General features: G+C 39.9%; 1 protein-coding gene across 1 annotated transcript; it reads left to right on the forward strand.

Moving 5' to 3' along the window:
* The first annotated feature begins 62 nt into the window (after positions 1 to 62).
* On the forward strand, positions 63 to 15,512 carry cep78 (centrosomal protein 78). The gene is made up of 16 exons (XM_071537548.1): positions 63 to 183; positions 686 to 954; positions 1,254 to 1,429; positions 1,560 to 1,632; positions 1,773 to 1,876; positions 2,127 to 2,301; positions 2,450 to 2,563; positions 3,140 to 3,204; positions 3,732 to 3,837; positions 4,907 to 5,024; positions 5,524 to 5,566; positions 5,859 to 6,008; positions 6,828 to 6,905; positions 8,410 to 8,591; positions 13,895 to 14,063; positions 14,348 to 15,512. The coding sequence occupies exons 2-16, from the start codon at positions 693 to 695 to the stop codon at positions 15,014 to 15,016; spliced, it is 2,484 nt and encodes an 827-aa protein (XP_071393649.1). The 5' UTR covers positions 63 to 183; positions 686 to 692; the 3' UTR covers positions 15,017 to 15,512.
* Positions 15,513 to 20,493: the final 4,981 nt, after the last annotated feature.

Genomic DNA, 20,493 nt, shown 5'->3' on the forward strand with positions numbered 1-20,493 from the left:
AATGTGGGCGGGACTTCAGTGGCCCAACAGCGCCACTTTTGAGCGCTCGTTGACAACAAACATAAGTGCTGGAAGGTGGGCGGTAAGGGAAGCCAGGGAAACGGTGCCCCTTAACGATAGAGCCATCTCTAGATGTGGAAGGTACCGATATTCCTTGGAGTCCGATCAAAAGTAGTTAATAAGGTATTAAAGCATTGTTGAACACTTTATTATACCTGGCTACTCATCACTTTAGTGTGCTGCTCTCCTCCAACACTGGTTGCTAGGAGATTAGCTTGCTAATGCTACTAGCTGAACTACCGTTGGCTGTCTGTAAACAGTTAGCTAAACAGTTAGCTAACGTTCAGCAACTGTATACTTCATATGAGATTTTATCTTACTATCTAGTTAAAGTTAGTTGTGAGTTAGTTAACTGTCTGTCAGGCTTTACGATATGGTTTAACGTTAGGATTTACGACCAGAGATTAGTCAACAAGACCTAACGTTAGTTTATTACAATAAAGACTTTTAAGTTAGCCTTTTGACTTTCACTAGTATAGTTAACGTTAGTCATTATCTTGTCCAAGGTCACGCTGGAGCTTATTAGCACAATAACAGTTACATGTTCACAACCGCAGGAACCAAGCATTCGATTAGCCTACAATTAATTGTATAATTTGGATTGGTGTACACATTTTTTTCCTAGGACTAAGATGGTTCAAGACAATGCTCAGATTCGGCGGCGGGGCGCCCAGGACTTTACGGCATACTATGATTATGCCTGTGCCAGACAGGACTCGGTGCCTCTCCCGGCTGTCAAGATGAACCTGGCCAAAGGAATGCTGGACTTCAATGGAGACAGGGTCAAACTGACAGACTGGCCACCCATTCTCAACTCCATCTCCATCAACAAACACATGCAACACATTGCAATAAGTAGCACATACCAAGCTAGTTTGGGTGCTGGAGACATGGGTAAGGCAGGAGTAAAGCCTGGCATATCAACTGAAAATAAAGAAAAAAACGAACATAACAGTATATGTATACACTATTAATTGCGGTCATGCACACAAGTGATCAATATACCTAGCTGGTATTAAAACTGGTAGGGAAAATGTAGATGTAATTTCCCACTCACCACACGCCTGTACCTTATGGCATTTGTTATACAGTTCAGTGTTCAGTATAGGAAAAGCCAAACTAGAAACTTAAATGACTTTTCAATTGTGTCTATATGAACATTAATCATATCTTCCTTTCTCCTCCCATTTCAGATGGTAGGTACTATAAGTCTAGCTTCAAGAAGAAGATCCCAGCCATCCGCTCTAAGGACATGACACTGAAGTTGTGTAAGGCCCTGAGAGAGTGTCTGACTGTCTCTCCCAGCCTCAAGACTCTGCAGCTTAATGGGCTTCCACTGAGAGAGAGGGACCTCATCACCTTGACAAAGGTAGAAAGCAACTGAAACGGTAGAAAATGGAGATTAAGAATATTGACTGATGCTGATTGATGGCTGCACCTTTGTCATTCATGTCTATGTTCTATTCTATTCTATTCTATTCTATTCTATTCTATTCTAGGGTTTGGCAAAAAGTGTTTCCTTGGAAAACCTATCCCTGGCTAACTGCCCAATCACTGATCAGGGTTTAGAGGGTATGCATACTCTCTGTTTAGATTTAATTTGTTTTCTTTTCATTGCACAACAAGCTTTCATTGTGCTTTGCTTTGCTCATCAGGATTGTACTGTATGTGAATTTGTTCTCTCTCTAATTGTCATTTTCATATTTTTTTAGTCATTTGCCAAAGTGTGAAGTATTCTGCAAGCATAAGGACAGTTGATTTTACAGGATGTAATCTCACCTGGAGAGGGGCAGAGCATATGGCCAACATCATCAAGGTGTAATATCTAATTTCTACAAGACATTAACTTGCACATTGTTTTTTAATCTGTTCTGGAAAGCAGCAACAACCTCTTTCTGCAAATTCAGTTAACTCTGTCTCCATCTAGTGTTGTTTATTTAAACATGAATTATAAACTTGGGCCCCATATGGCCATCACTGCAACTGATTATTTGATAAGCATTTAATACTAGAATGTGGGAAAAGATACTCTCCTGCCTTTTAAAAGAATGCAAATGTTCTCTCAGCATCAGGGAATGCAGAGGCACGGTGCAGCATGGGCCGAGTCTTTGAGGTATCGACAGCCACAATTTGAGGGAATGGGAGGTCTCCGGCGTGTCACCCTCAACTGTAACACTTTGATAGGGGACCGGGGGGCTGCAGCGCTTGCACATGAATTGGCAGAGGACCTTTGGGTTAAAGGTTAGGAGGTGTGTGTGTGTGTGTGTGTGTGTGTGTGTGTGTGTGTGGTGCATGTGAACATTAGGAGAAAAGCTCTTCTCCACTCCTTGTCTTCGTTATGTGTTCTATTCAAGTTCTCCCTCCCTGTTTTGTGACTGTTGTTGAGCAGCTGTGGACCTCCAGAAGTGCGGTCTGTCCAGTGAGGGAGCTCGTTGTCTGCTGGAAGCCTTGAAAACAAACTCCACTCTTTGTGTGCTGGATATCCGGAGTAACCCTTTAGTTGGTGAGAAACTACTACAACAGAATTCATAACATTTTCTTGTCTTGTTTTCTTGACACTGCATGGAAGTTTGGCTAATATGGTGCATTGCCTCTAGTCTAGATAAAGAAGTACAGATGCTCTACAGTCCCACGACGCCTACCTAGGTGTGCAGAATTAGCTGTTGCTGTAGTTTAAGTTACTACAGTCTTAGAATAATCAGGATACCCACATCATTGACCGAATGTATTGTCATGAAGTATAGATACACTCTACTCTATTATTCTATGCTCTGGTAGGTTAGCTGTCTTTCAGTATCCCGAACATAGTAGCGTGTTTGCCAAAATGTTTCATTAGCATTGCCCAAACATAGCATAGCTAGATCTAGTTGTAACAAAAAAATTGAATGCAATGCTGTTCAGCAGCCAACTTGGAAGACCTGGATATAAGACGTCCCACCTTATGTAGCTCCTTCCAACTTCATAGGCGGAGGTAACCCATAAGGTTTTGTTTTTTTTGTTGTTGTTTTTTTTTATTATTATCACACAACAGGTAGATGCTTTATGTCTGTTTTACATGCGTTTCTTTGTCCTCCAACAGACAAGGTCCTCATTAAAACCACAATAGAGAAAGTTCTGATGAATGCTGATGGCCAGTCATCAGAGGTGAGTGTGAGTGTTTTGGGTTAAAGGAATAGTTCACCCAAAACATTTTTTTCATTATTTACTCACCCTCATGTAATTCGAAAAACACAGGTGAAGTTTGTATGTTCACATAGCATAGCAAGCGGGAAAAATGACCACACAATTTCTGGTAATAGCTTGTGCTTTATAATATAAAGCTTTATAATAGTAAGTCTTCTGAAGCTCTACGATTGCACTATGAGTCCAAAAGACCTATATTTAAGTCTTCACTAAAACTGATTTTGAAAGTGTTCACACTTGCATGCACCCACACACCGAGCAGAGTGTGATCACGTGACCCTTCACCGGTGTTTCAACTGACAGGATGAGTAAATACTGACAGAATTTTCATTTTTGGGTGATCTATTCCTTTAATGTCTATAAAACATCATTCAGAGTCTAAAATGTGTCTAAAATGAATGAGGGAGGTCTGTGCATGCGTGTTTCCTATTTGATACATAGCAGTGCATCTGTGTTTGATGATACGTGTTCCCTGCTCTGTATAGCAGTACTACTGGATTAAGCCTCCGGCCCTCAAAGAGGCACAGAAACCTCCTGGTCCTAAGAGGCGAGCACTGTCCAGTACAGTCAGAGGGAAAGCCACATTTAGGATAGGTAGGTACTTTCTATTACATACTGCTACATTCAAGAGTACCGAGAACCTCACATTATATATACCAACCATGCAACCTCTACAACAAGACAATATGTATTAATAATAATAATGGTAATAATAATAATAATAATAATAATAATAATAATAATAATAATAATAATGGTGTTGTTAAACTATTTAAGATTCTCCCCTGCTCTTCAGACTGGCACCACAAACCTTGCAGTCTGCAAATATATTGTTGATTGATTGAAGCTTTTTGCACTTAAAGTTGAATTATTTTGAACTCCTTGTGCTGTATCTTCCCGGCACTAAAACCATGTCATGAAACAAAACATGTCAGGAACAGTGCATGCTTTTCCATTAACTTCAAGAAGAAAAAGAAACCGGCACTGTAAAAAAAACAAAAAAAAACAAAAAAAAAAACATGCACCTTACACCTCAAGCAGAGTAACATCTTAAGCACTGCTGTTATCTCTTACTCAACTGTTCTCTCTCTGACTTCTTACCTTTTGACCCTTTAGTAATCTGGAGACATGGTAAGAATTCAGGTCACTGTCATCCTGTCCTCCCTTTTTACTCCATACAGCCACAACTCAGCAGACCTGCACAAAAATATATTTGAAAATGGTCTTAAATCATTTCCTTTATATGGATCAGGTGTCATAAATACAATGTTTCAAAGTGTTTTTAATTATTTATCTTGCTGGAATCTTGTAAATCCTTGCCTGACAAGATCAAGTGCTGCTTATATTTTCAAATTTTTAAACAGTGAAAATTTCAAATACTTTTTTGCTGGTATGTTGATAAGACAAGCACACATGCTCCCATTGTGGTTAGCCTGTGGTAAATTATCATAAGCAAAGGAGGTAAAGTGCCACGCTGTCTCAATATCAGTAACTGAAAATATTTTCAACTGTTAAAGATTTCTCTCTTGCTTGTGATAGTTGGAACCTGCTTTTTTTGGAAGTATTTGCAAGCTTTGCATTGTGTAATTTTCAGTTCTGTGCTGAAACCTTGTTGATTTCCAGTCTGGTTTATGTTCCATACATGGCTCTCTTTCTGGTGCAGCCCCTCGAAGAGCGATGTCAGCTGGGAGGCGGAGTCCAGGTGTTGCTCAGCAACAGAAGCCTCATTCCCGCTCCAGTTATGTGCCTTGGCGTGCTGCTGCTCGTGCTGGTCGCCAGAGGTGAAGACTTGCCGGTTGGCCAATTCACTTTCAGTTTAATCAATAAAAGCTGCAATTGGCTGCAATGCTGCAATGTTTTCAGAGAAAAAGCATTTGGTCCAATCACTAAACAGTCTTCCTCGGCCAACTGGACAGGTCTCCTTGGCCATTCACTGTCATGTAGAAGGCAAATCCTATTTTAGATCAGTTCACCTGGTCGAAGAAGCTTGACAGATATAGGACAATGACATGGAGCATGTAATACATGAAACATGGCCCTTGAATACAAAAGCCCCAGGTTGTGTTCTATGTCTAGTTAAAAGAAGCCAGTTATGAGAGATGCAAGCAGTGGAATATTACCTGCCAGTCTTTTCTTGCCATTCATTTAGAGGAAAGACCCCTCCCCCCTTCCCCTGAACCACAATTTTCCACACCCAACGCATCTGCAAAAAAATACACAGGTAACACTGACATGGCATTAATGATAGTAAGACTAATATATTGTCTGCTTTTGTTTCAGAGGTCTGCCTCCTGGAGTTACTGCGGTGGAGCAGAGCTTTCAGGTGAGGAACACCTTTTCTTCTCTAGCTATTTACATCCAAACTGCATAATCCTCTGAATAATGGCTGGTCTAGACAAGCAGCTATATCTTGGCAAATTATGAATTGTATAACTTTCTGTTTGTTTATGCATTTGCTATTTGCAGTCTGGAATAGAAGACGGACCAGATTTGCCACTTTTGGGAGAAACCCCCTAACAAGAACGCTCAAATTCAGAAAAATAATTGAATTACTTTAAAATGACATTTTCACCTTGGCCTTATTCTCATACTGCAAAATCTATGTTCTTCATCAGGGTGCAGCTACTGTGAAGGTTACCGTGGAGTCGGATTCAGAGGGAGAGGAGGATGATGAAGAAGAGGAAATTGTGGTGGAAGTGGAGCAGAGACCGTCTTCAATCAGTCTGAGAGACAGGATAACCGGACGACAATTTCAGCGTATGCAGGTACGGCACATCCCAAAGTGGGACTTTTAATTACTTTGAATTTGTATCTTTGTTAAAAAAGTGCTATCAGACAGAGAGTTATGTTTTGGAATGTATAAAATCCTGTAAACAAGTTGTCGTGGTCATTGAACTCCTACTCTGAGATGGATTGTGAATCATGTATAGTGGGCTGCACTATCCAAGACGAGAACAACATATGGAATGCTAAATCATTCAAAAAGGTGTACTTGTACACTTAGGTTCGTGCTTGTAAGCTTAGTTTTGCAAGTTTGTACCTTAAGGTCCGTGGTGCCTTGCAGCCCCCTCTGCCTTGCAGATTTCTTTTTCCTTTACAAACCACCGTTTACAAAACTTTACCACGTAGTAAACCTGTCAAAAGTCTGTGAGCGTGCAGACAGACATCCGCACGTTATTTTTTGCCTCACAGCAGGTAAGACTGAAACTGCAAGCACGGAACTGAATATATAGACTTGCAAAACAGAGTTTACAAGCACGGAACTGAATGTACAATCTTGCAAAATTAAGCTTGCAACCACGGACCTGAAGGTACAAACTTGCAAAACTAAGTTTACAAGCACAAACCTAAGTGTACAAGTACACCTTTTTGAGTGATTTTGTATTCCATAACAAAATGGCTGAGTTTCCCTAAACATGAAGTACACATCAAGTACAAAGTTTTGACACTTTGCCAGTTGCCTAAAAACACACACACACACACACACACACACACACACACTCGCATTCACACATGCAAACTGTAGATTATGACTTTCAACATTCAACATGCAGTATATGTTTGTGTGTGTGTGTGCCCTGCAGATGGAGCTAGAAGAGTGTCGTCTGAGACTAGCTGAAGAGCGTAGAGCCAGACTGAAATCTGAGTCGAGGCTCATGGAGGTACTGATAATGCTAAGCTAGGGAATGCTTTTCATATCCAAAGTATACAAAATTTTGGCCTACTTCTCTATGCAGCATTAGTAGCTCACAAACAGGTCTCTGCTGGATTAAGGAATTCACTCTGTGTACCACTGAAGTTAAAATACATGTTCTGAAACTTGGTAATAGCTGATAATAGCTTATACATAATAACCAAGTGGCTATTGATCTTTTGGAATCAGTCAGCCTTTGTGGCCAGTGGACTAAAAGGTTAATTTCCTGCCCTGGTGATGATGCCTTTCATGTGACAACCTGAATGGGGAAAATACAAAAATGACCATAACAAGCAGGCAGTATAGAAGTACAAAATGATTACTAAAGTACTTGATAGCCCTGATAGCCTAATGAAAATTATTATAAAAGAATGCTTAAAGAAAAATCTCCTGCAGTCACCAGCACCCTAAAAAGAAATGAATTACTTTTAAGAACATTCACATTTTGTCCAGATGAACAATATTAATCTCTGAATTTTAAGTTGATAATTAAAGCTGGAATCAGGAATTTTTTCCAGTAATATATGGTGATTTTATCTATCTGGACCGTGGAGTCAGGTTACACAATACCAATTCTTAGCAGTATTACCATGGTTGGAGGCGCTCTCCATAGGCACTATTGAAGTTTTTGACCAGGTAGGACGAACGTCTGCTAACTAGCCAACACAGGTTATCTGCACTGGGTAGCTGAGTGCCACTAGCTAGTTAGCATACTAGTGTACACAAAGAGCTTACACTGAAAATATCTTTTTGCCAACCTGACTGATATGCTAGCAGCACACACTGTAGGCTGCTGTTACTGTTAAGTCACAATATTTACGCCATCATAAGTGATGTTATTGCCTAATTTCATTACAGAAGTTACAATCATTGAAAGTCAAATTACCTGGTCCGGGGCTGCCATTTTTTACTAGGGTGGGACCTGTTTACTGGTGAGCTGACTGATTTGATAATAAGATTGATAATATAATACTTCTGTGGTTGTTTAGTTCTAGCCCGAACATCATTTCAAATACTTTTTGCCACCAGCGGAGGGGAGACAAAGCAGGGAAATCGGGGAAGTCCAAAATCTCCTATAACCAGCTACTGTGAACTTTTTTAAACGCTCAGTTTTCATGGGCTTTTGTAGCCTCTGAATGAGAACGGTGTACAATGCCAACGCCCTAAAGCTACCTTAGTTCATAACCTGTCAATCCTGTGACTTTAAAGTTCACAAGCATTTCAGAACTCTATTGGCCTTTTGAAATTACTCAAAACACCTTGTTGCTAAATGGCTTAGCTGTTCCCGGCTGCCTCATTGCTGCAAGCAGCTATAATTTGACATCTCTTTCTGGCCCAGATAGAGAGAGCTCTGGCATGTAGTAGCAACAGTACTAAAGTTTTATATTCATATATTTGGTACTGTGAGTGAACAAGCAAGAGACCGACTTCAAGATAACCTTTTATTCTGTCTTTTCCTCTTTCCTATTCAGTATGAGTTGGAGAATGCCCGTCTTCGCAGCGTCAACCTCTCCCTGTCAGAGGCGCTTGCAGCACCTCGCTCTGCATCAGCAGCAGCTGCTTTCAGTGCTCTTGAGGATGAGGCTGTCCTTGAGAGCATTGAGAGCTCATTCACCAAGTTCCATGCTTTCCTGGATCTCCTCAAGGATGCTGGGTAGGTAGTCTTAGAAACCTGTCAGTACAAGATTTCTATTTTCACTCGGACTGTGCCATTTTGGTTCTGGGTCTAGGTGGTTAAAAGAAAAGTTCCTACATGAGTCTGGAACTTTTGGAAAGACTGAAAAAGTATGGAATTTGATACATTCCAATGTATGGTTATTGCAGGTCTTGTAAAGTATGGAAACATCTCTCTACCACAACACCTTCTGTGGGAACAAAACAGTCTAAATCCCTCTAGATCTGCTGAAGTCACTAAATGACTGCAAGATATTTTTTTAGGTTTTTGTTGAACTGTACATATCTGAAATACCTGTGGAAATTACCTCTTATGGTCCAGCTGATGGCCCTCATTTAAGATCAATCTTAAGATAAAACATTGCGACACGTGTCCTTGTAAAAAGATGCAACATGCCAATGCAGTCCCTGATAATGATTCATACAACTTCTTGGCAAATTTGAATTGCCGTGCCTGAACTTCAGTAATACATATAATTTGTTACCCTACACACTAATGTTGTATTTGACGTCAACACAACTCAAAATGAACAATCATTGTTCAGTCAGTACAGTAGTAGTCCTTTGTAACCAATCGATATGGACATTTGCTCATGCAATACAGGACATCTAGTGGTAAGTGAAAAAATTGCACCTTTAGTATGATCACAAAGGATGTTTTGTTGAGCATGCCTGCACCTTTTTTCAGTTAATTTCAATGGTTTGGTCGTGCCTCTGTGTCCACCTCCTCCCAACTATGTGCCTCTACAAATATGTGTTTTGGACGCAGTGTGTTTTGGGGTGTTCCCCTGGGTGCTCCAAGTTGAACATGTCTCAACTTTAGCCATGTCACACATTACATCAGTGCAAAAATAGCCCTTGAAATCTGCACTATCTAGGCAGAGCTCTTGGACGAGATGATAAACCCCTCCGTGTTCTGTTCGTCCTAGAATCATGTCATGTACCCAAATCCACAGTTTCAGAATGGGTGACTCATTGTCTTCTTTAAGAGCAAGCAGAGCAAACAAGTTAAGTCAGGTTTATTTGTATAGTCCGTAATCACAGTGAAAGTCTCAAAGGGCTTCATAACGCCCACATTATGAAACAACAAATGAAAATGGCGCCTTCTAACCTCAGCCCCTCAATCAGAAAAAGAGAAAAGAGCAAATCCCATGAAAGCCTCATTAGGAAAAAGAATGGAAGAAACTTTGGGAAGGGTCTCACAGAGAGGGATGCCCCTTCCAGGATGGTCAGGCGTGCAATGGGTGCTGAGAGTGGGCAAACAAAGATTAAACATTGATAATAAAGTGGAGCATAAAATATACAGAATAAGCGTGCTTGCATGAGCATCTAGATCTGGTGCCGTGCATCGATGCCACCACCTCTGTCACCATCGTCATTGTCGTCACCAAGGTCATCATCAGAACGACACCCGGTGCAGGGACGTCAATACAGTCCCAGTCATCAGGGAGGAAGAGTTGAAGTCCACAAAGGACACCGATACTGCCCAGCCACAGCCACAACCTGAAATGAAAAGAGATAGGAGAAGCACCCATACACATAGCAGACAAACTCAGTTGCTTACTCCATTTACCACTCACACAAACAGACACATACCAACATTAATGAATAGGTGCACACAGACCGGGAAACAGGACACAAATTGAATTCCCTTCAACAAGATCCTGAATACTGCTAACAACTTTTACTAATAATCACTAACTTTCTCTCAAATAGAACATCCTAAAATAAGCTGGATCCATCCCACAAAATTTTATGGACTGCCACCACAATTACAATCAATGCATAAACTAATTAACTCTTCACTTAGGCAAATATTTGATACATCAGAATAATACATTACATCTTTATTGTGAAAGCCTTAAAGAGTTTGAAAATAAAAATTCAAAGTAAAACATTAATTTCAGAAAATGGCCTATAAAACAATCACAAACTCCTCATCAAATCTTCTCTCCTTATAGTCACAATAAAGTTATTTAAGGAACCTTCAATAAACATTTAATAACTAAGGTGTGTAGGTTTATTATTGGAGGTTTTCCTGGAACTTGACTCCCAAGTTTTCTCAGAAATGGTAATTTGTGTGCCAACAAACATCAAGGACAAAGACACAATGTGCCCCATATAAAAGTAGTGTATTCCTGATCCAGGACAAAGTATTTGACCAGACACTTAAAATGGACTGTTTACCATAGGTGTGGGGTTTGATTTCAGTTTCATGCTGAGGGCCTTCTGGCAATACACTTTGGTTCAGTTTCATTCTGAAGGCTTCTGGCCATGCAGTTTGGTTCTAGCAGGTGCATGGCTGTTTGGGTATTATTGACTTCCATCAACTGTCTTGGCACTCAGTTCAGGTCAAATTAGAGTTTCATTCTGACAGAATCACCAGAGAAAGTTGTTTTGGTTTATTTTAACTCTGAATGTTTCCCCTTCTCACATGTTTCTCATCTACTTTTGTCTTTAATGTTTTTCTTTGGTGTTTTGCCTTTTATACATACTAAAGTAACTTTAAAAGGATGCAAAATTAGGCTGCAGTGTGGTTTACAACCCAGGTCCATGAGGCATAGGCAGTTGGTAGGGAACATAATCCGCTCCATGTTATCCTTGAAGGTGCAGAATCGGCTGCAGTCTTTCTTTCACTCTGTTTCGTTCCTACCTGAGTTTCCAAGTTATGACTCAATAGATTCGGTTACGAGCCATATTTTTAAAAATTCTGAATGAAATCATTCCGATTGAAGATAAAATGATCGTACAAGGTGCATTTACATGCTCCAAAGTATGTAATCAAGATAAAAAGACATGCGCAAAATACTGATTCCAGTCCACTCTAGCATGGGCTTACGTTTTAAAAGATGTACCTGCGTCAGGCTGGTGTTTGGCACCGTTATTACTTTACTGCTGTTCTCTCTGATGAAGCAATAGTTTTATCGGAACGTACGACTTCAGCACTTATTAAATGGGAGAAGGCGAGCGCAGGATGAGCTTTACCACAGCTGCTACTTATTGACATGTTTCTAACAAAAAAGTTGTGTCAGCAACAGACCTGGGGTATTCTACCTTACTAAACGTGTTCCATAGAGTTGTATGTTGCATGTAGTGTGTATAGTATGTGTGAGTAGTATCCCATTCTTAACGTAGCCCAGGTGTGGCACCCGTCATGATTCAGATTCTCCCGGAAACTAGTAAACATCACTGATGTCACTTACCTCAATTAGGCGAGCATGCACAGAAAGAGTATAGATATTCCAACCAAAGAAAGTGATCATAATGAGTGTTTACATGATGAATTTGTATCCATCAAACAAATTATAAAGGGTTTATACCACCCCTCTCAAATGGAATGAAATTTCTTTTGGAATGGCCCGGTTTATTCAGATTGAGGTGGTTACATAGGCTTTTTCATTCTGATTGAGCTATTAATCTGATGATTAGTTGAATAAAAGGCTCCATCAAAACGCAGATAATGATACCCTTTAACCTTCTCAACATGGCGAAAATTGAGTTGAGTGTTAGTCAGCATTACGAAAACACTGCTATACACATGCACCTTTATTACACTTTTGAAGTTAGCCAGTCTAACCATCCTAACTAATATTTTGTCAAGGAAGTTTGGTAAATTAGTTTGTTTAGCTGCAGGACGTCCATGTTTATTTATCATTTGTCTTCCGGGTTTGATTTTCTGACAAAATCACAATAATGCAACACTGTTTAGCAGCCAACTTGGAAGTCCCAGATGTCGGACTTTCCCACCAGCTCATCAATGTAACAATGAGTAGGCCATTTGGTGGTGCGCATCTCAACATTGTCTGGAGTAGTGCAATGAGCTAGCCAAAATGACGACTCCCTCTAAAGTTGCAGTTGTGTGCCGCTGCTGTTGGGAGGGATACTGTGTTTTAGCAACTTCAGAGTTGATATTTAGTGAAGGGCACAAACCTGCAGCAAAACTTTCTCCATCGTGCTTTGTAGTAGAGTCTAACAGCTTAGCGAGTAGCTAGTTGTTATACAGTATCTTGTTCCTTTTTGGATGACAAAGTTTGACGGACCAAACTAGGAGATGTGTTGATTCGCTGTGAGAGTAGCCAGAGATGGTGGATTCAAAATAAAAAGTATCTGGAGTAGCGTACCACCAAGCAACTGCTGGCTCCCAGCGCTCAATTAAAACGGCCTACAGAACACAGCGTTAACCAGACTTCCAGCCAAAGCTAGTACGCTTGCAAAAAAAATCAGAAAACAGATTAAAGTGTACATTTGTATACAAACTTGACTCCCTGGCTACCGTCACCTGCCATTTTTTCATCTGAACGGCAGTGGATCGGGACATGCCTCGATGCCTCCCTGCCTCCGAATGCTGCCTGTTCAGGCATCATTTTTTCCGTTTGAGGCATAGGCTAGGTCTGACTTTACAGCAACTTTTAATTTATCTCCAGTTAACTTAAATCACCATAGTGTATAGCTCCATTTCCAGGGATTTTCAGCAATGACTGAATTGATTACATCTCCCCCAAAAAGTCTGTTTTTCAATGCCTGAAAGTCCAAAGTAGGGGCAACAAAGTGTTTTTGGCAACTTGTGGTGGCCCAGTATGAGTTCATTCCTTTTCTTTTTTAGAGTTTCATTCTGAGATTTATTTAAAAAAAAGTTCAGTTTCCTTCTGACTCTTCCTCATTCCCTTCTGTATACAGCTTCATACTTTAAATGTGGAAAATCAAACCAGCATCCTTGCAGTCACAACCCTGTCTGTGTAGCACTCACTTCATTTTAATACATGATTTCCATGAGCTAACCTTGCTCTGGCTCATTTCCCACCAGTCCAGAGTTCTGTTTTGACTTTATTTTTTAATAAAAGTTTAATTCTAACTCTCACCTTTGTTCCAGTCCTGGTAGTGGCCATGGCCACTGAGATTTACAGGGCCTGGTCCTTTATCTGTGTGCAGATGATTGATTGATTGATTGATTGATCGATTGATTGATTGATTTGTCTGTCTGTCTCTTTTTTTACCCTTATTTAACCAAATAAGTTGATGAGGAACAACAAACAGCAGTTTTAAAATAAGGCCCTGAAAGCTGATAAAGAAGGGAGGGTTGCACACAGCTTGAACAGTTGGGGGTCAAAAGCCTTGCTTAAGGGCACTTCACCATTGAGGGAGGGCAGATTGCTTCTCATTCATTTCCCCCAATTTTTTCTCTCTGTTGTATATGAACAGTCTAGTAATTTAAAAAATGCCCTTTTGCCATTTTGATTCCTTGCCATTTTGATTCCAATGAATTCCTTCTCCCCTGTTTTCCAGCCTAGGTCAGCTAGCTTCCATTGCTGGAATTGACCAGTCAGATTTTCGCCCTCTGGGGAGACCTCAGTTCTCCTCTACAGTAGGACAGCCCTTGGATGGTGCAGGGTCACTGACTAGAAGTGGAGGGGAGTATCAGGATATTCGGGCGAAGATTGACGCTGCATCTTTGGTAAGGATATGCATAGCATTGTCAGGGAATGGTTGGTGAAAAGACAGGTGTGATGTGAATTTTGTACTCTATTGTATTATGTCTCTATTGGTTGATGCAATTCTGACCAGTTTGTGGATTTATATCTTTGATACCAGTAATATTTGAGTATTGCCTGTGTTCATGTCCTCTGTGGATATGTTATGGTCCTATATGTTGTTTATCTCTGGTACTAGAGACTCAATTGAGTGTCTGTTGCACTTTGTGACATGTTTTCTTATCAGATCTCTGACTCCTGTCCCCAGGTAGGTAGTGCCCTGCCTGCTCCATCAGGGGGCCCAGCTGACACAGCCACCCCCAGACCTCCATCCTCCGCCAGAGAGTTCTTGCTTGAGGATAGGCCATTGGAAGCACCTTTCAAGCAGGCTAGTGGACCTGCCATAGACCCTTGTGTGGATCTGGAGGGTGGAGGAGAGGAACCAGATCAGTACTCCAAGCCTGAAGCCCAGCATGAGTCTGGGTCTGAGCGCAGTTTCCGCAGCCAAAAATCCTATGGCATGGGTTCCCTTGGCAACAAAAGTTCCCACGCTGGTGATTCTTGTGAAGATGTGTCTCAGCCAAGCCACCACCACAGCAATGGCAACTCTCACCGTAGCTATGGCAGTGGCCACCATAGTGATGGTTCCCATGGATACAGCTTCAACTACAGCAACGTTTACAGCTCTGTCCACAGTGATGCTTCCCGTAGCAACGGGTCCCGTGGTGACTTGTCTGTGAGGTCGAGCCTTAGTGACATCATGAGTGAGAAGGCGGAGTCTGTGGGATCATTGGGGTCAAAGAACAGGAGAGGAGGGAGGCGACTGGCTGCAGGTCATTCAGGGTCAGAAGGAACCAAGGGGAAAGCCTATCGAGGGCAGGAGACTCTGGAGCAGATCAGATCTCTGGGAGGACAGTCAGATGACAGATCCTTCTGACCGGCTAGCCAGAGAAATATTACAAGATTTGTCTCCTGGTATCCATTCTCTTTGCCTTCTCCTTGAATTTCTTTCTCTTACTTCCTTCTTATGGTTGAAGTTCTCTTTATGTTTAGAAATAGTGAGCAAAGCAAGATTGGATTTGTGGTTCTGTAAATCCTTTCAATTTTAGATTTTTAATGAAGGTCTACGGGCAGAAACCTGTCTTCAATCTGAGTTTTTGCCATTATGAGGGGTGAATATGAGAAATTGAGTAAAGGTTTTTTTTTCATTTAATCCCAAACAGGTTAAGTAACACCAGCCAAAGTCCATATCCAATAAAACATATCCGGACTGAGAAAACAAATTTCAGCACTAGTTTCACACTGGATATTTCTGTTTTTATGGTAGTTTCATACCTGTTTTTACATTTAATGAGACATTAAATGCCAAAGTAGAATCACTTGATGATGACATTAAGTTGGTTTTGTGTTTTTTTTTTGTTGTTTTTTTTTTTAAACCATCATAATGTGGAATAGAGACGTTTTTCATTCCTCTTTTGTTATGCTTAGATTGCCCTAAAATATATATTTTGCAATAAATGTTCACATTCTGGCTCCTAACAAAAGTGTGTTTCTGAGCCTCTTAAGTGTAGAATTCACAAGACTGCTTTTTCTACTGCCGCTACAATGTCAGAAAATAAATTTTTATTGGAGACTTTTTAATGTGCTGATGCTCTGCCTATGCCTCAGCAACACTTGCAGTACTGAGACAAATATATAAATTCATGAAACCATCACCTTTTGGTAGGTGGCCTTCATTGGGGTTAGTGCCAAATGCTGGTTTTACTAGTATTTGTTCTCAAATGTTGCTGGAATTTCCTCTTTCCTATTGTTATCTGCCCATTCCACACACCTTGTCAGTGGGTGAAGTAGAGCCAGAATACTCCTTCCATGTGCCTTACGCCTCTACAGACAAGTTGCAACAGGGCATGTCTGGATGGATAACATGTCTTTGGCCTTGAGAGATGGAAGTGGTAGGTGTGGACAACATCATACTGCTGAACTATTACAAAGACTGAATAGCAGGGATCCAAAATGAGAAAACTGTCTCACTGAGTTTTATAGTGTGATTTTGATTCACTGGTAGGCCAGCTTTCAAAACAAATGGTAATTAATTTGTCAATTGCCATGCTTGGGAGAGATCATTGATTAATTAGTGATTGATTGATTAATGCAGCCTCTAATCTATCTTGAATCCTAAAAAGAACAGTATGCCACAGACAGTGGTGGTAGAAGTACTGAGATCTTTTACTTAAGTAAAAATAGCAATACAACATAAACATACAATGTAAAGATACTCCATTACAAGTAAAAGTCCTGCGTTCAAAATCTTACTTAAGTAAAAGTACATAAGTATTGGCAGCAAAATGTACTTAGAGTATCAAAGTAAACATACTCATTATGCAAACTGTCCCCATTTAGAGAGTTATATTTTTCATAAATTTTTGGAATATTAATACTGCTTTATTGACATACATGTACACGTAAGCAGCATATTAAAGTTGTCAACGTGAAGCTAATCTTACCAATTTAGCTATACTTTTGGGTAGTCTAATCTATAACAATGCTATTTTATAGTTATTTTATAAAGATGATCAAATGTTTTAAATATAAAATATTGATCTGAAAAGTAACTAGTAACTATAGCTGTGAAATAAATGTAATGGAGTAAGAAGTACAATATTTCCCTCTAAAATGTAGTGGAGTTTAAGTACAAAGTAGCATGTACAAGTACCTCAAAATTGTACTTAAGTACAGTACTTGAGTAAATGTACTTATTTTCCACCACTGGCCACAGATATGAAGAGTACATGCAGTAATGGAGGACCCCTTAGCAGGACCAGAGTCTATGTTTACTACATTATCTTGTTTACAGTCTTTTTTGTTGCTGTGTCCAGGGTGACATAGTAATGGGAGCAAAGCGTGATTTGTGTGTGTTAGTGGCAGTCAGTCGGTCAGTCAGTCCTTGGACAAAGTGTTCTGTTGGAGTATGCACATGTTTTCATTCTCAGTGAGCACCACACTCCAGCCAGTATAAACCAAAAGTATGTCACCACAGCTCTAAGTGACAAGGAAGGCATGAAGCATTCTCATCTCCAGTGTGTTCATATGAAACTACTTTCCTTTCAGAAAACTTGTTAGCAAATAATTCTACATTTTCAACAGTTGTATATATTTATTTTTTTATTAAACAGTGCAGCTAGTAGAGCAAAGCCATCCAATGCACTGATCTGGGAACATCTTTACACTGCTTTGGTAGTGCTGTAATGTTTACAACCTTACAGTTTCATATAGAAGGACTACTTTAATGAGTCACGGTTTCCTTGACTTGCTTCTATTTATGTACAAGGATTAGCAGTTTGCATAGAAATGCCAGTAATATGTATTGGGACACACTGTGTAAGGTGAAATGGGAATGAAACAGGAAAGAACAAGTTATTTTAGAAATAAAAACAGTTTCTCTTCCCTCAGTATTAGTTGTATGCCCAAGGCACTTACCCTCAAACTGCTCCAGTGTTTGGAGCTCCATGTCTACGGAAGATAGAATTAATTAGGAAATAAATGAATAAATAAATCTATAAATAAATACAGAGATAAATAAATGTATAAAATATGTGGAGTAATACAAAAAAAATTAACTTAACTCAAAATAAATTAGTTAATGCATAATCAAGAAAAAAAATCCTTATTTACTTCCCTACTCATTTATTTCAATATTTATTTCTATTTGGGCATGGCCTCTGACACTCAGGCGTAGCGATAAAACTAGGAATTCACAAACACGGAAAAACAGGTTATTAGGGGAAGCATTATTATCCTCTGCAGCAAAATCTCTTAATTCTCTGGAAATCACAGCTTTAATCATCACAGTAATTGGCCTGGCCAGTCTTCTTTGAAGTTTGTTGCACTTGTTTTGTGGTCAGCCATGTAAGACAAATCCAGTAGAGTAATGCATTATTACTCTACTGCATTATATGCATTATTATATCAGTTTCATTCTAACTCTGTCTCTCCACCCAACCTGGGTCAGCATCCATAGCTGAAAAAAATGCATTGAAATTCAGAAATATATAAAATAAATAAATAAGACAATACATTAACACCATAAACAATCTATGTAGTCATTTATTTTCCCATTTATTTATATATTTCTATAGTATTATGTGGGACAGTGTCGGTCACTGTCCCACATAATACTATAGAAATATATAAATAAATGGGGGAAATAAATGACTACATTGTTTATGGTGTTAATGTATTGTCTTATTTAATTATTTATTTATTTTATATATTTCTGAATTTCAATGCATTTTTTTCAGCTATGGATGCTGACCCAAGTTGGGTGGAGAGACAGAGTTAGAATGAAACTGATATAATAATCTCAAAACAAAACCTTTAACTGAGGTGCTGGAAAAGAGCCTGACCCTGACCGGGTCATGGAAGTACAGACTAAGCTGGAGTTATACAGGATTTCATCCTAGTGTGAATATATTTGTGTACAATGCCTGAGGCTGTTACTGTTAATGTGTTCCTAGTCAGTGTGACTGGTTAGAACAGGTTAGTTGGCATCAAGGACTGAAATTAAGTCTCTCCTGTGAATTCCTCAACCTCTGTTTTTCAGTGGTGGACTCATGCAACTTGTGAAGCCCCAAAAGTTGAACGGGTTCCCAATATAGAAAAACCAATCATGGAAACTAAAATTAATTTAATTTGTATGTATGTGCCCAACCAATTAGAGTTTGTATTTACAAAAGCAAGATTGCCTCATGTTCGCACCACTTTTATTTGGCCCTGTAGGTAGAGAGTAACGGCATGTAGCCTAGTTTTATCACTCTCAGTATTACAATGGACAGACATGCCACACAATGTTGATAGTACTGTGTGTGAAGAGGAATGTATAGTGTATGAATGAGCGTTTCACTATCAATGTACTGAGGCAGCCTCGATAAGTAAATTGTCAAGGTCCTGTCGCTTCCCTTTGGTGTCATGTAAGATGCAGTAACACTGGCTTATTGTTATCATCACAGGACAGAATCCTAGACTTTACTTTGCACTTTCCACCAATCTCAGCCAGAACAAAGGAAGGGGTTAGAAAAGGAGGGTGAATATTGCAATTGTGTTTTATGTTTACTGCCATAACTAGCTTCTGTAGAGATATGATACTGTAGAGGGGTTGCAGAGAGTAATGTGTACGTGGCGAAGAGGAGTGGCTAAAAAAACTCAGGATCAATTTGACCAAGTGGACAAAATAACAAACACCACCTGAAAAAGTACTTTGAAGTAACTAAATCACAATTACAATGGAAGCTATATAGGCATGGCACATTAAATTGAATACCAATTAGCAATATGTGTCAGCTAAGTAAAACTTTTATATGTGAGTTCCAAAGAGGCCAAATACTCTGTGCCTGTATTGCAGGTGGATCAATCACAAAAACTGCAAAATTATTTAACATGGCAACAATGGGAAAAGGTAATATGGTCCAATGAGTTGTGTTTCACCCTTTTTCCTATGGGTGTTATGTTTCGAGAAAGGTAAACGATGCCTTCAACCCACAAAGTTACTAATTCTTAAACGCGATGGTGGAACCATAGTGGTTTGAGCAGTCACTAGGTTCAGTGATTGCTCTGGATGGTTGTGTAACGGTCAGGTGCAGCCAATGGTACCAACACTGTTCCCTCATGGTGTTCCCATATTCCGAGACAATGATGCCCCCATACATTGCTAAACAAATTCGAGAGTGGTCAAAGAAACGATCGTTTTGGGCTTACATCTGAGAGAAATCACATTTGTTTGTGGATGGAACAAGGCAGCGTGAGCTCACCCTACTGCATTTCGTAGGAGATTGATCTGTTTACTAGTAGGCTATTAGGCTACGAGACTTACACTAAAAAACCTTTCACATACTTGTACTACAATCACAATATACAGGTCAGACTCAATCACCCCGTTTCCCAAAACATGAGTGCCATGTGTGACACCTTCATTCATGACCCTTAAATTACATTACATGCAAGCAGCGCATGTGTAGCATCTCTCTGAGTGTTATTGTAGTTAGTCCTGAATTTTATTGACTGACTACCTGTGGATGGATAACATCCAGCAATGTTCTGACTCTACATATATGAGGGGTCCTTCCTCTTTTATTCTGGGATGAGTGTTTTGATGGGTAATCTAAGCTATTGCCCTGCACAATGTATGAGCCAAACACGCTGATGGCAAACTATATGGGTCAAAATTTTGCCACCTTAGCTCAAATTCTGCTTCCCCAGTGTTTCAAAACCTTGTGATCACCAAATTTATATAATGAATCACAATGTCAGACTTTGTCATCAGATGAAAGTCAAGGTTGCCCTGGAACCTGCCCATCTAGCCTGGCACTATAACCATGGCCTTCTACAAAATATGTGCATAGCTGGGGCAATCTGGGCTGT

The sequence above is a fragment of the Centroberyx affinis genome, unplaced genomic scaffold (assembly GCF_046629955.1).
Source record: "Centroberyx affinis isolate AG114_WGS23_722 - 3 ecotype Tasmania unplaced genomic scaffold, CSIRO-AGI_Caff_v1 ptg003065l_1, whole genome shotgun sequence".
Classification (NCBI taxonomy): Eukaryota; Metazoa; Chordata; class Actinopteri; order Beryciformes; family Berycidae; genus Centroberyx; species Centroberyx affinis.

Bases quoted from the DNA above. Each gene is read 5' to 3' on its own strand.
- cep78 (XM_071537548.1), top strand. From the start codon at position 693: ATGGTTCAAGACAATGCTCAGATTCGGCGGCGGGGCGCCCAGGACTTT. The intron at 1,633-1,772 runs GTATGCATACTC...ATATTTTTTTAG, and splicing joins CACTGATCAGGGTTTAGAGG to TCATTTGCCAAAGTGTGAAG. The intron at 6,009-6,827 runs GTACGGCACATC...TGTGCCCTGCAG, and splicing joins GACAATTTCAGCGTATGCAG to ATGGAGCTAGAAGAGTGTCG.